Raw genomic sequence first — 15,726 nt, forward strand, 5'->3', positions numbered from 1 at the left:
TAATAAACCAAGTGTGGGATGTCTCGGAGAACTTTGGTGTGCCCTTGAATTTTGAGCCAAGCAGAAGGATGCTATTTGAAGACCCGAACTGAAGACAAGAAAACCACCTTATCAAGGGTGATGTGGTATAGTTAGCATCAGCCCTACAGCCTCTCTCCAGTGCTTTCTGAATGGGGTTTACTTTGTTAGTGAGGGAGATTGCAGACCAGAAAAAGGAGGAGAAGTTGAAAGCCTAAAGTGCAGTCCTAAGTTACATACTAGCAATAAGGAGGAAGAGAGGAGGGAAGCCAGCCTACTGGAGTTGTTTGCAGTGTGCAACTTACATACCACATACTAAGAATAACTGGCAAGCCAATTCTGTTTTATCAAAATACTGCAAGCACTTTCAAGTGAGGTAGGTAGGTAAGTACTTCTCCCTTTGTTACTGGTGTGAGAGGAGGACAGTGAGACCTGAAAGGCTGTAGTGGCAAAGTAGCACTTAGCAAGGCAGTAGCACAGTGAGGTGATTATCCACTAGGACTGAAACTCAGTTTGTGCCTATTTTGTTGTTTGTTGTTTTGGGGTTTTTTGGTCTTTTTTTTTTTCCTCTGATTCCAGTACATTATAGGCTATTTTATTTTAAAACTGTTTTTTGTTGTTATTGAGGATGTATTTTTGTTGTTGTTTAATGGGACATTCACCTCCTTTGTTTTGAAATCTCTACCTTTGGTTATATTTTGTATATTTAACTTAAGGAAAGGTGCTAGCTGTATCCTTCATTGCTTTCTTGAAATCTCATTGTAAAACTAATTAGAAGTCATCACTTGTCAAATGCTGCAGTAGCATCTGTGGATCTGTGGATGCAGTTATAGCTGTCCATGTATACTAAAAGAATAAGTAGCTGTAGACACGGAGTCATGGTCATGATTGACAAATGTTGGCTTCAGAAATAGTGAAAAATTACTTTTACAATTATTTTGGAATTTACCAGTAGCCTTTTAGTTTTATCTACTGGAACTCTTCCATGTCATGAGACTTAGGCTTCTACTTGGTAAGTTTGTGAACTTTTGTGGGAAGGAAAGATCTTGCTTAATAGCTTGATAACTAAGCCCCTTTCTCTGTGTTTTTTTTTTTTTTTAGCTTGGTTTCCTTAGGAAATGAGAGAACTGAGCTTGTTATATAAATCTTTTAACTGATGAGGTTATATTTGTAAAACCAGCTTTTCAATCTGGCACTTTGTTCATGATATTATAGTATAAAAGAATACTTATCTGAAATCTTTTTTCATGCCTTTCTTTTTAGAAATGCATGATTTCTCAGTCAAACAGTATCTAATGTGTTATTCTATAAGCTTTAAGGGATTGAAAAGCTACAAACTAATTTAAAACCCTTTCAATATCGGTTTGAGTTTTATGTGAAATCTGTGTAAGCTACATTATGAATATTAAGTGCTTCCATCAAAAACATTGCTCTTTAAAGATTCCTTTAAGATTGTAGCAGGCAAAACTCATGAAGATATGTTGGTTAAAAATGGGCATATCATAGGCCTGTAAAATCACTGTGTGGGATTATGAACCGTTAAGACATAGGATTCATTAACATTTGTTTTGTGCTGGGTCAGTGATTCTCTAACCAGGTATCAATATACTGCTGTGATTATAGTGATTAAGTCAGGGAAGTTTAAAAACTGTGCCCACAATTTTGTCATCTTTACTAATGATACTCAGAGTGCAGAAAACAGTATGATAAAACTTTGGACTTGTGGGATATTTTCCTTATTTTACAGATGCACTACATAAACGTCACTGTACTGTTCCTTCACAGGACCCTATAAAATGTCCTGTCTTCCTTCAGTGAACAGGCTCCCGAGGGCAGAGAAAAATAGACACTGTCAGTAGGGGTGACTGAGCACAGCTGCTTTCTTCATGGAAGTGTTGCTGATCCAAGACATCCTGAGGGAAGGAAGGACTGAATTCATTCAGCTGATGAACAGGCAGTTCAGTTTAGAGGAGGGGATGGGACATGGAGCACAGCTAGCTGTTACTCCAAAGATGTATTATGAACTGCCCTTGGTTCATGTGCTTCTAGCTTTCTTAGAGCTTCCTGGCTTCAGTGCTGGCCGCCTTCGGAGGCGCTGGTCAGTGCTCAGATCCAGAGTTCTGGCACTCCGCAGTTACAGTGTGGACACAGAAGTAACTGGGACTCAAATCCTGGATGGCAGCATTTCCTGGCCTGCTGCTGTTCCACTTCTCGTTACCCGTAAGTTAAACTGTTTGCAAAAGGCCTTCCATCACCCAGTCCCTGACTCTGCCCGTTGCAGAACTAGGAAGTGAAACGACTTGAAAATTGCAAAGTTTCGTAATAATAAAATCCATGGCCTGCGGCAGTGTTGTAGGTCTGCTTCTTAAAAGGCTTAACGATTTTGCGTACTGTGTATTGTTTTATTGATTGTTTTCTGTTTGTAAAAAAAGGAAAAAAAATCAGGTAGCCTTGTCAGTAGTTTATTACTGAGAGATGTAAGAAATACATTAGTACTTGAATTTATCACCTGCTTTCAGTATGGGCTTATTACTGATGAAAGGTGGAGCTTGGAAACACATCTTGATTCTAGAGCTTCAGCTGGCTAAAAGCATGTCAGTGCAAACTTAACCAGTCGAACCAGGGAAGACACTTAGCTGAGATCTTGGGATTTTGTTTTGATTTCAAGTCTATCATAAGTTTAATTAAATAAAGAATCTAAAAGGAATGTTTTTTGAAAGCCAAATATTGGCATGACTTGGAAGATGAAGTCACTGTAGCCTTAGACTTTCTATTTGGTAAGTGCTTTTAAAAAAGACTTCTGAAAGTAGTTTTAATTCTGGTTATAAACAAAATACGTAACTTGGAAACTGTAATGCATTTGAGCAAGTGAAAGATCTGGGAAACAAGGCATGTATAGCATAGTGTTGATAATTGTTAGTGCTTAAGAATTTTAGTGCTATTTAGATGCTCCTGATGAAGACCAAAGCCCTGCTGTGAGAAGGTCTGGTGTCTTTTCCACTGATCTTAAACTGCAGAGTGAAATGTACTGGGAAAGCAAGAGAGGGATACAGTAGGAAAGCAAGGGGAGAAGAGCTTCCTTGGAGAGGAGTAGGGAAGTAAGAGAAACTGAGCCTGGCTGGGGAATTGAGTTGCACTGATATGTGAGGAAGTACAGTTGTGACAGAGCCTTGGGCTGGGACCTGGGTTCCTGTAAGGACAGTTTGGAATGGGTAGGGTGGAAGGAAAGTTTGTGGGGAAACTGTTCATTCCAGGATCTGGAAGAGCTTCACCAGAGAGCGTGGCAGTCCTAACGGCCAGTCCTTCCTCTCCAGCCAGGCAGTATTTCAAACTGTCGATTCCTTTTGTAGTGCTTAAATGCTGTTTAATTATACTTGCATTAATATTTTTGTACTACTCTGGCTTCTTTTGGTTAGATGGGGACAAATGGGGCTCACTTAGTAAGCACCTGTATTCAAGGGTTTTTCTCCTTTTTATTGTTCAGTATGAGGCTCCAACACCTTTTCTGCCTTCTTAGAATCATAGAATATCTCGAGTTGGAAAGGACCCATAAGGTTCACTGAGTCCAACTCCCTGCTCCTCGCAGGACTACCTATAACTAAACCATATGACTAAGAGCATCGTCCAGACACTCCTTGAACTCTTGACAGGCTTGGTGCCGTGACCACTTCCTGGGGGGGAGCCTGTTCCAGTGACCGAATCTTTTCAAACAATTTCTGGGTTAAAGAATTTGAATAGCTTTAAAGACAAAGTTATTAACTTCTTTCTGGTCTGATTCTCTGATCTTTAGTACTACATCTGCATTCATCACAGCCTTTTCCATAAACCTGTGGAGTGTTCATTAGAGGTGCATGTTTGTTGTTACACCTTTTTTACTGAATTGGTCAGAGGTGAAAAACATTCACTTTTTGGAGTTCCCAAAATAGAACATTGCTGCCATTTTGTGGTTGCGTTTTCTTCTTTCCCGGGATATATAATGTAATCTAGCACTTAAGAGTGTAGATATAATACAGTATTTGAGTTGAGTTCCAGCATTTCAGCTTCTCCCATTTGAATTTGACAGAATTCAGCTCTGAGGTTGTTTGATTTAAACAAACAAACAAATATGTGACCATGTAAGTTCAGGATTCTGTGGAGTATCACAATGTGAAGAAATGTTCTTCATGAAATATGCCAAGTTCTGCATGCTTGCTTTTGAGACTGATTTTATTATTATGAATAAAATAATAAGAGTAATATACAAACATGCAAGATGCAAAAGTGGAATGCTGCCAGTAGAATGGTTTTCTCTTGTGCTTTGTCACTGTGGCCTAATGTACGTATTTAAAAATCATTTGGCTGTAGCATGTCGAACATATTTTCAAGTGAGGAAACTTCCTTTCCTACTGTTATGATGACGTTGCATGATAGAGAGAACCTGAGATTGTAGCTCTGTAATATAACAAGAGGTTGTATTTAAATAAGAAGGGAAAATCACTGTCTATTGCCAAAGCTGGGGAAATCCACAGAAATACCTCTGGTTTAGTATTTTGTTAAGCCCAGCAACTGACTGTGTTTCTAGGGACTGCCAGCTAATATTTAGGTTCTTCTGGATGAAACACTGGAATCACCTACCACACCTCAAGCTCACTAAAACTTTGAAATTTTCAAGTGGCTTTGTTACACACATTATAAGAAATTGGGATTGTCGTAATGAAAATTTAGGACAGAAATTCGGGTTTGAGTTTTCAGTACCACTGATGATGATATTTCCATTCCCCATGCCATTTAAATGTCTTAGCTTTCCAGTGTGTAACTTTGCAAGTTTCCCTGTTCATGCTTTTCCAAAACTCTTAGTGTTGCAAATGCCTTTACTTCTGTTGACATATTTTTCAGATGTGGATAAATATATGGTGGAGTTTCAGTTCTATGATACACTGTGCATCAGTGTAGCAGTTTACCTGCCGGTACTATCAGTTGCTGAATTAAGATCAGAATTTCACCCTGTGTTTGTAGTGCAAGCAGATGTCTGTTGATTCAATAGTACCAGTATACTTTTTCTGGTAAACCTTTAGAGAGCAGCACCATTCCCCTTCTGTTAGATAAGTTGTGTAGTTAACATTTCCTGTGGTTGCTACTAAACCATATTTAGCAAAGTATAGAATCGTAAACAGCTTGAAACCAAAGCACGAAGCTAAAAGTGAGAGTAAAGGGTGAATCAGTTTAATTTTTGAAAAGTATGCGTGCGTGTGTGTGAATACACAGTTCTTAATACTGAAGGTGGTATGTTTGAACTTAATATGTATGTGAACTGGGAATGCTGCTGTTTAATGAAACCAGAAACCATTAGTAGCCACTAACATTTTCTTTTGTTTTTTGAACTCATCTTCACCATTCCTTATGATCAGGGCATGTGTCAGTATTTAGAGAAAATATGCTGTAATATAAAGCTTCTTGGGTTTGAATTATTTAGCGTGTTGATGTTGCAAGTTGTCTGCCTGTAGTCTTTTTCTCCTAGCTTCAAAGATGCTGATAACAAAATTAGCTTCCTGTTATAATCGAGAATAAAAGCTCTGAACCGAGGAGGCCCATTGAAACTTGACATATACAGGAAACTTTTTCAGGTTTGTCACAGCAAGCAGATTGGTTTTGTTTTCCAGCAGGCTTTGCATTCCAAAAAGCCCAAAGAGAGTGATTCTTTCTCACAAGAGTGGAAGTGCAGCAGCTCACTAGTCTTTACAGTAGCAGCTGTGTATGTAAGAAATAATTCCTCTACTTCTGTTGCATCGCGGAGAATAGACACTGTACATATGAAATTTGCGGTCCATCTGGAAAAAATTAGATACACTCATCTCATTCCCATTGCAGGTCCGATGAGGAAGCCCAAGTATGTGGAAAGTCCTAGAGTGCCAGGTGAGGCAGCTCTACCGCTGAGAAAAGGATCAGAGCAAGGAGAACCCAGTCAAAATGGTAAGAGTCTGTTCAGTGATACTCTGTTTGGTAGAACAGCTGTTCATTTCAGACAGAGTGATACAAAGGAGCCTGCATAATAAGGAAATCTGATTCTTTATTTGTAAGAATATTTTGCAGGTTTAACATGCTTGTGCTAAGGAGGAGATGCTTGCCATTATACTTACGTAATCTTTATAACTGTCTCAATTCTTGGAGCTGTGCATGTACTGCAGGCAAAATGATGTCCGAGTGTTGTTGATTGCTACATATGCCAAAGGCCTACTAGAATTTTCTGAACTTGTTTTTAATGTAAATTGATTCCAAGTGTGTGGCTCTGCACTGGGTACGGTGCTTCATTTTAGAAATTTTGTAAAAGCTTGCTAAATAAGAAGGCAGTAACAGTAGACTCCTGTGTTGGCAAAGCTGGGAAAAGCTACCTCCCTGGAGTTGATTGGTATTCTTGGAAAGTTTCATGTCCATTAAATTTGAGTAGTGCATAACAGTGTGGCTTTGACAGTGAATGTCATGGTCAAAGCAAAATAACCCCTATGTTGGCCTATGACTATATGCACTGTAACATGGATTTCATGTGCCTTGTAATTTTAGATTAATTTTTCAGTTTAACTGACGTCATTAAAGTCATTGCATGTAACTGATGAGGTTCCAGCTGCATAATTTTTTGTTTTCCTTTTGCTTCAATTTTAAAGGAAACTACAGTTTTAAAAGCCAATGTTTTCTTTCTTAAAAAGCCCCTTATTTTTGATACTTACTAGTGAAAATAGAACTCATTGTAATTGTTTTTACCGTCTTCTTCTGTATGCCCTATTTGATATGTCATGGTTACCCTGGTCCCCCTTGTGCCTCCATCTTCACAGCCATCTTAGTGCTGGCATTAAAGTTTTACATCCAACTAGGAAAGCATGTAGTCCTCATCTCCCTAATCTAAAGGTGACCATCTCATGATGATCCTCCTCTTCACAGAGTTGTAGTCCCAGACAGTGAGACTGCTGAAGGTCAAAATTAAACTCTAGTGTTTAAGGATTAAACAGTGGTTGCTGGGTTGAACAACTTAGACTCTTGGCTTTTATCTCTGTTGCTGAACTGAATTTGGTACTGTGCCTAACATTTACTCAGGCTTGTCAAAGATTAAAATTTAAATATAATAGGGTTTTGTAACTTTGATAGAAGAAGGAAGACGTTGATTTCACGAAGTCTGTAATTTCCAGGATTGTAACTTTAAAGATTAATTGTAATCCTCAAAATGACAATTTTACAGAGAAAATATATTTTCCAGTCAAATATTCTAAGACCTGTCAATTTGCAAAATATTCTGAGATACAAAAACTTCTGCTATCTGCTTTCAAAAAAGACACCATTTTATAGACTTCCTCCTTTTGGGATTAAGTGAGAATCAGATAATTCATCTTCCAGAGTAAAACCTTAAGCTGTCCACAAAATTAAGAAATACGTGTGTTCAAGTAGGCATTGAGTGAAATAAAGAAGGATGGTTGACTAGTAAACTACTCATGTTTGCAAACCATGGGTTTTATGTCACTCAAAATTTAAACATTGTTGAAGTAATGCTTACTGGTCAAGCTGTTCAGTTAAAATCATTGTTTTCTATGTTTTTCTTACACTCTGCAGCTTAGGGAAAAATGTGCTATTTATTGCAAATACCAGTGAATGTCAGCTGTGTCTTACGTGATTAGGTAACATATGCCCTTCATGAAGAGTAAATACTGTCCTGACGCTCATTTGGCTTATTGAAGCCATAAAGGAAAGACGAAAGTAAAAAGGGCAGTTCAGCCTTCCCGCCCCGGCTTTCTGCCCCGCTCTGCTAGTTGATAGTGTAGAAGGTAGTGCAGCTGAGAGGCTTGTCTGTCCTCTCTTAAACTTCATCAGTAAGTCCATACGCTTACATCTCTCTCCCTTTCTTCACTCTTCCTGAGGCACTCCTTATCAATTAGGAACTTTTTGTTGCATGAAGTCAATGTTGCATGGAGTCCAGCTGTCTCACAGTGGGAAAAGGATCATGGCTCATGAATTGGCGGGGCTCACTGAGAGGGCTTTAAACTAGGTTCGAAGGGGGAAGGGGATAAAACCAGGCTCACTAGAGATGAGCCTAGGGGTAGCATGCCAGTGCTGGGGGCGAAATCGATAGCCCAGCTCAAGTGCATCTACACCAATGCACGCAGCATGGGTGGCAAACAGGAGGAGCTGGAAACCGTTGGGCAGCGGGATAGATATGACTTAGTCGCCATCACAGAAACATGGTGGGGTGACTCTCATGATTGGAGTGCTACAATGGATGGCTATAGACTCTTCAGAAGGGACAGACGAGGAAGGAGAGGCGGTGGCGTGGCTCTGTATGTTAGGGAGTGTTTTGATTGTCTAGAGCTCAATGATTGTGATGATGATACGGTCGAGTGTTTATGGGTAAGGATGAGGGGGAAGGCCAACGAGGCAGATATCCTGCTGGGAGTCTGTTATAGACCACCCAACCAGGACGAAGAGGCGGATGAAGTGTTCTGCAAGCGGCTGGCAAAAGTCTCTCAATCGCTAACCCTTGTTCTCGTGGGGGACTTCAACTTCCTGGACATCTGCTGGAAATACAACATGGCAGAGAGGAAGCAGTCTAGGAGGTTCCTGGAGTGTGTGGAAGACAACTTCCTGACGCAGCTGGTGAGTGAGCCTACCAGGGGAGGTACCTCGCTCGACCTGCTGTTTACTAACAGAGAAGGACTGGTGGGAGTTGCGGTAGTCGGAGGCCGTCTTGGGCTTAGCGACCATGAAATGATAGAATTCTCCATTCTTGGTGAAGTAAGGAGGGGGGCCAGCAAAACCGCAATCATGGACTTCCGGAGGGTGGACTTTGGCCTGTTCAGGATGCTGGTCGAGAGAGTCCCTTGGGAGACAGTCCTGAAGGGCAAAGGGGTCCAGGAAGGCTGGACGATCTTCAAGAAGGAAGTCTTAAAGGTGCAGGAGCAGGCTATCCCCCATACGCCATAAGAAGAACGGGCGGGGAAGACGACTGGCCTGGCTGAACGGGGAGCTCTTGCTGGGACTCGGGGAAAAAAAAAAAGGAGAGTTTACCACTTGTGGAAGAAGGGGCAGGTGACTCAAGAAGAGTACAGGGATCTCGTTAGGTCATGCAGAGAGGAAATGAGAAAGGCAAAAGCCCAGCTAGAAGGTAATCTGGCCGCTGTCGTTAAAGACAACAAAAAATGTTTTTACAAATATATTAATGACAAAAAGAGAGCCAAGGAGAATCTCCATCCCTTATTGGATGTGGGGGGGAACATTGTCACCGAGGATGAGGAAAAGGCTGAGGTACTCAATGCCTTCTTTGCCTCAGTCTTTAACAGGCAGACCAGTTATCCTCAGGGTACTCAGCCCCCTGAGCTGGAAGACAGGGACGGCGAGCAGGATGAACCCCCCATAATCCAAGAGGAAGCAGTTAACGACCTGCGACGCCACCTGGATGCTCACAAGTCTATGGGGCCAGATGGGATCTACCCGAGAGTGCTGAGGGAGCTGGCGGAGGAGCTCGCCAAGCCGCTCTCCATCATTTATCAGCAGTCCTGGTTAACGGGGGAGGTCCCGGACGACTGGAGGCTTGCCAATGTGACGCCCATCTACACGAAGGGCCGGAAGGAGGATCCGGGGAACTACAGGCCTGTCAGCCTGACCTCGGTGCCGGGGAAGATTATGGAGCGGTTCATCTTGAGGGCGCTCACAAGGCATGAGTGGGACAACCAGGGGATCAGGCCAAGCCAGCTCATGAGAGGCAGGTCCTGCTTGACCAACCTGATCTCCTTCTATGACCAGGTGACCCGCCTAGTGGATGAGGGAAAGGCTGTGGATGTGGTCTACCTGGACTTCAGTAAAGTCTTTGACACCGTTTCCCACAGCATTCTCCTAGAGAAGCTGGCGGCTCATGGCTTGGACAGGTGGACTCTGTGCTGGGTAAAAAAACTGGCTGGACGGCTGGGCCCAGAGAGTTGTGGTGAATGGCGTTAAATCCAGTTGGCGGCCGGTCACGAGCGGTGTTCCCGAGGGCTCAGTACTGGGGCCGGTCTTGTTCAATATCTTTATCGATGATCTGGATGAGGGGATCGAGTGCACCCTCAGTAAGTTTGCAGACGACACCAAGTTGGGCAGGAGTGTTGATCTGCTCGAGGGTAGGAAGGCTCTGCAGAGGGACCTGGACAGGCTGGATCGATGGGCCGAGGCCAACTGGATGAGATTCAACAAGGCCAAGTGCCGGGTCCTGCACTTCCACCACCACAACCCCAAGCAGCGCTACAGGCTTGGGGAAGAGTGGCTGGAAAGCTGCCTGTCGGAAAAGGACCTGGGGGTTCTGGTTGACAGCCGGCTGAACATGAGCCGGCAGTGTGCCCAGGCAGCCAAGAAGGCCAATGGCATCCTGGCCTGTATCAGAAATAGTGTGGCCAGCAGGAGTAGGGAAGTGATCGTGCCCCTGTACTCGGCCCTGGTGAGGCCGCACCTCGAATACTGTGTTCAGTTTTGGGCCCCTCACTACAAGAAGGACATTGAGGTGCTGGAGCGTGTCCAGAGAAGGGCAACGAGGCTGGTGAGGGGTCTGGAGCACAAGTCTTCTGAGGAGCGGCTGAGGGAACTGGGGTTGTTTAGCCTGCAGAAAAGGAGGCTGAGGGGAGACCTCATTGCTCTCTACAACCACCTGCAAGGAGGTTGTAGCGAGGTGGGTGTTGGTCTCTTCTCCCAAGTAACAAGCGATAGGAAGAGAGGAAGTGGCCTCAAGTTGTGCCAGGGGAGGTTTAGACTGGACATGAGGAAAAATGTCTTTACTGAAAGAGTGGTTAAACATTGGAAGAGGCTGCCCAGGGAAGTGGTTGAGTCCCCATCCCTGGAGGTATTGAAAAGATGTGTAGATGAGGCGCTTAGGGACATGGTTTAGTGGGCATGGTGGTGTTGGGTCAACGGTTGGACTCGATGATCTTGGAGGTCTTTTCCAACCTTAATGATTCTATGATTCTAAGTCTCCAAATTTTAAACTGATAAAACTGTTTGGATATCCCTACTGTATTTCAGTTGTGTGGGGATGACACCCAGAAGCTCAGTGCCTTGCTTAGACGGCGCTGATTGGGAAGTAGCGGGACGGGTGCTCCTGCTTTTTTCCCCTCTTTGCAGAGTCAGGTGGTAGCTACTGCAGCCAGCAGTTCTGTAGCTCAGAATTCCTGCTGTGAGCTATTTCTCAGAGTAGTTAGATGATGCTCCTTAATTAACTGACTGTTTATACCTGAGGATGGGACAGGCCTACATATTATTCTTTTTCTTTAATGGACAAGAGAAATAAATACTGGTATAAATGTTTCTGCTAGGGAAGAGCATTACAGGTTGGTAGGTGATGCCAAACTGTTGGCATCAAAGAAAGAAAATGGCAGAAGATGCTAGTTTGTGAGATTATAGTAGCAATAGGTGTTTTTTCCTAAGCAGGTCTGTGATTGGCTGTTTTTGTTGGAGGTTGCCTCATTTTGAACTTTGTCTCATTATATCTGTTGGACACCAGAAGACATTTTAAAGCACTGTACTGATAAAGTTAAACATTTTTGTATCCAGAAAAGCTGGGACATTTAGAACTGGTGTCACATCCTTTGCATAGCAAGCACAACAAAAAGCGTATGGTATTAGTTGTAGCGTTTAACTGTGAGATTACAAAACATCTCTATTATTAACCTCTACTTTTCACATTTTTAACATTTACAGAAAACTTTATAAAAAAAATTACTGGAACAGAATTTCAGTCTACCACTGAGCTTTGATAGCGTTGAGTTTAATGCTGTTGTTAGGAGAATAATCACATCCATCATCAGTCCAGTGATGAACTGGTTGTACTTAACCATTTCTGTTCTGACTGGCAGAGTGGTTTTTTTTTTTCCCCCTAGATTTGTGCAGATATGCAGAGGATCCAAGACCCACCAACAATTTGAAGTCTAATGGACAGAAAGTTTAAATGGCATTAGCTTCTCTGTTAGATATATTGTTGACAGAAGAACTGGTGTTTACATTTGATTGTACTTTTTCTACCTCTTGTAACAGTTTCCAAATGTAAGACACTAATCTTTACCAACTTTTATCCCCCCACTCCAAAGCAAAGCCTGATAAAGACTCGAGCTGTTCTCCTGCAGCACAAGAATTGATGACAAGATTGGGTTTTTTACTGGGAGAAGGGATCCCAACTTCTGCTCATATAGAAGAGAAAAATGAAGTCATGGTAGGATAATGGAAAATAATATATTTAATGTTCATCCTATTTCTGAGAGGACTAATGTTATTTCCTCTATTTGCTAGTTGCAGTTACTTGATACTTACCAAAATACAATCCATTTTAATAGTCATATTGTAATAGAATTGTAAATTAATTATAACAAGAGTGTGTGTGTTTGTTTTGAAAATGTGAGTTTATCTTGCATTCTTAAAAAAAAAAATAATAGACTACTCATCATTTCTGGAAAGTTAAATCTAGTCTACTATGAATGTGAATAGCTTCTAGGGTTCTCTCTGCCTTATTTTAGTATTTAGGAGGAACTCTTTTTTCCTTCTATTCTCAGTGACTTATGAGAATGGAAAACGTCAGTGGTTTGTTAAAATAAGACCATGCATTTTGGGGTGTGTGTTTGTTTTTTCCTGAGAAGTTCACCTCCATTTGACAGTCTTTCTCTGTCATTTGCGGGTAGAGGAACTGGGGAGAAGTAAGCAGCTACTATCCATATGAAACTCATCTGCTAACCAAAACTGAACAGTAACTACCAATGTCTCTTTCTTCCCCTTCCTCTCTCCGCTTTTAGTCCCAGGCCTCATAAATCTTAGTGCATCTTGGGTTTCATTGATCGATCTGTTGGAGTGGGTCCAGAGGAGGGCCACAAAGATGATCAGAGGGCTGGAGCACCTCTCCTATGAAGACAGGCTGAGAGAGTTGGGGTTGTTCAGCCTGGAGAAGAGAAGGCTCCGGGGAGACCTTATATCAGCCTTCCAGTACCTGAAGGGGCCTACAAGAAGGCGGGAGAGGGACTTTTTGCAAGGGCATGTAGTGATAGGACAAGGGGTAACGGCCTTAAACTGAAAGAGGGTAGATATAGATTAGATACAAGGAAGAAATTCTTCACTATGAGGGTGGTGAGGCACTGGAACGGGTTGCCCAGAGAAGTTGTGGATGCCCCATCCCTGGAAGTGTTCAAGGCCAGGTTGGGTGGGGCTTTGAGCAACCTGGTCTGGTGGAAGGTGTCCCTGCCCATGGCAGGGGGGTTGGAACTAGATGATCTTTAAGGTCCCTTCCAACCCAAACCATTCTGTGATTCTATGATAGTGAAATGTGAGACTGCAGTTCTAGTGCTTTTTAACCCAAAGAATAAATACTGGCGGCGGGGGGAGGGGTATCCAGTAAAATGTTTAATAGAGAAGAAATCTGCCTCACTGCAACTCTTCCACTGAACTGTGAAATTTCTTTTTTCTTCAGGAGTCACTTTTTAAGAGTAATCTGAAAACATGTCATTAAGGTTCCAAATCAAGATAAAGCTTCTGCTTCTTGAAGCTTTTGCTTGAAAAATGGGCTCTTTGCTTTGTTCTTATTCTACTTCACCTTGATGTTTCTAATTTTCAGCACAGTAGTGTACTGCCTCCTGTGCAATAACTACTCATTTTTCTTCACATTGCAGTGTACAGTAGCCAGTCAAGGAGTGAGTCCATGTTCCACCCTCACAAGCAGCACTACATCACCTAGCACTGATAGTCCTTGCTCAACTCTCAATAGCTGTGTTGGCAAAACAGCAGCTAACAAAGGCAGTCCCTGTGGAACCATTAGCAGCCCTAGCTCTACCCTGGAGAGCAAGGACAGTGGAATTATAGGTAAGCATCGTAATTAATAATGCAATTAATAGAAATTAATGTTCTCTTAATAGTACAAGTCTGAATAGCTGCTTCATGTCATTGTGTTCAATTTTACGCTGTCCATGGATCCCATTTCAAATCCTCTGTACTTGAAAGATTGAAATCATATTCTTTGGCTATAACAGTTTCTGTTGTTAGGTGTGCATTTGTCGTCTTTTGTTTTCCTGGTGCAGTTCTAATTTCTCCATGTTTTCCTTTAAAATCATTGATTTCCTCTGTTTCGCTCCATTTTTTATTTTCTTTTACCTTTTTTTCTTTTCCATTATATATATCTCTACAATGCACTTCACTATGGTGAAGCACAGCATAGCTTGAAGCTGGTTTAATTTCCAGCTGAGGAAAAAATAATTGATGCTACTTCTTATGAGAATAACCTAAATCAAACTGTTTAAAAACACTGCAAACTTTTGAGTAATTGGCATGAAAATGAAGCTAAAATGGGGCATCATGGAAGAGGTGAAATTGTGTGATCCTCCACTGAATAGATGACTGAACTGAGGCTATATATGCATCTCCTATAGGGAGTCAGTTATCTTTAGAGAGGCAGCTACCATCACAGACCAACTGTTATATAGCTCCAAACTGAATATTTAACAATATCCAAACCAACTAGCTGAATATTTCAGTAAGTCTGTTCAGTACTAAAGAAAAAATCTAAATTCTTTGCTGCCTCGTTTGTGCCGTCTTCCCTTTTTCTGCTCCCTGCCCTAATGGGTCTTTGTCTGTACCGCTATCTACCTGTACCTTTGGGCACCCAGGTGGCTGCGTTAATATTACTTTCTGGAAGGTCAGACTAAGATGTAGAAAGCATATTTTTCATGTTGTTATAAACTGTTGTAGGAGGGTTTATTCTTCTTTATTGGTTTAGTCAATTTTTTTTTAAATGCTGACTTAACCAATTGATCCCTTTTAAAATTGATTTTGTAACAGCTGTTAAGCTTACCAACAAAAACAAAGCACAAAATGCCCCCTAACCTGATGCTTTCTCAGTATACAAAAGTGAGCTTTCAGTTTTACTTAAGTCTAGCTGATGGACTAAATTTAGGGAGGCTGAAAAAGGGAAGCAATTCTAAATCTTAAATGCCTAGATTTGATAAAGTAAACTTAAGATGTCATTGTCTTTGACTGTGAACTTAGTACTTTTTGATTTACAACTTTTGTTTATAGAAGGAATTCCAAGTGAACGTGGTCTCTGCCTGCCATTATGAATACTACCATGATGATCATTGGTGTAGTACTTGCCAAGAAGTAGTGATAATACATGTTTTCATAACGCAGTTGATAACACTTTACTCTGACTTTATACATGTTTTTGCATTTTATTATAAAGTGAAGTAATTAAGTCATAAGTTATGACATAATGTTATTTTTACTGATCAGTTATCCTAAAAGAGATGTTCATCATGGGTCAAAAGACTCATTTGTATAACACTTAAGTACTTCAGTTTTAGAAAATGATTTTGTGAACTCGTTCCATGATAGACTGATAAAAGCCATTGTCCATGGTCAATTTTGTGTAACATCTAGTTTTGAGATAGCATTAACATTTTTCTGTAAAGTAAAGGGTATATCAGAATTGTTGCTCTTGGGTTCACAGATTTCAGACATTGCCTGACTTGAGAATAGAGTACTCAAGATAGAGTTAGTTGTAGGTTTTGTTGGAATTCAGGGTTTCCTGTTTTGATTACACAGATGCAAGTGTAAAGCAGACTGAAACGATTGTACAAGTGAGTATATTGGTGTAAAAATACAGCAATGTATGACTAGAAGAAACAGTAATGCCTCTTGTTGCAAAAAATATTTATCTGTCAGTATACCTTAGTCATTTTCTTGTTTAAAATGTTTTAT

General features: G+C 41.3%; 1 protein-coding gene across 9 annotated transcripts in view; it reads left to right on the forward strand.

Annotated features, from left to right (window-relative positions):
• Positions 1 to 15,726, forward strand: part of TANC1 (tetratricopeptide repeat, ankyrin repeat and coiled-coil containing 1) — a 141,797-nt gene that overhangs the window by 70,758 nt on the left and 55,313 nt on the right. For all 9 annotated transcript variants that reach the window (XM_076343254.1, XM_076343253.1, XM_076343245.1 and 6 more), the window contains 3 exons: positions 5,866 to 5,967; positions 12,084 to 12,205; positions 13,647 to 13,836. In XM_076343254.1, coding sequence (XP_076199369.1) covers positions 5,866 to 5,967; positions 12,084 to 12,205; positions 13,647 to 13,836 — 414 coding nt within the window. The remainder of the gene's footprint in view (positions 1 to 5,865; positions 5,968 to 12,083; positions 12,206 to 13,646; positions 13,837 to 15,726) is intronic.

This window comes from Aptenodytes patagonicus, chromosome 6 (assembly GCF_965638725.1).
Source record: "Aptenodytes patagonicus chromosome 6, bAptPat1.pri.cur, whole genome shotgun sequence".
Lineage (NCBI taxonomy): Eukaryota > Metazoa > Chordata > Aves > Sphenisciformes > Spheniscidae > Aptenodytes > Aptenodytes patagonicus.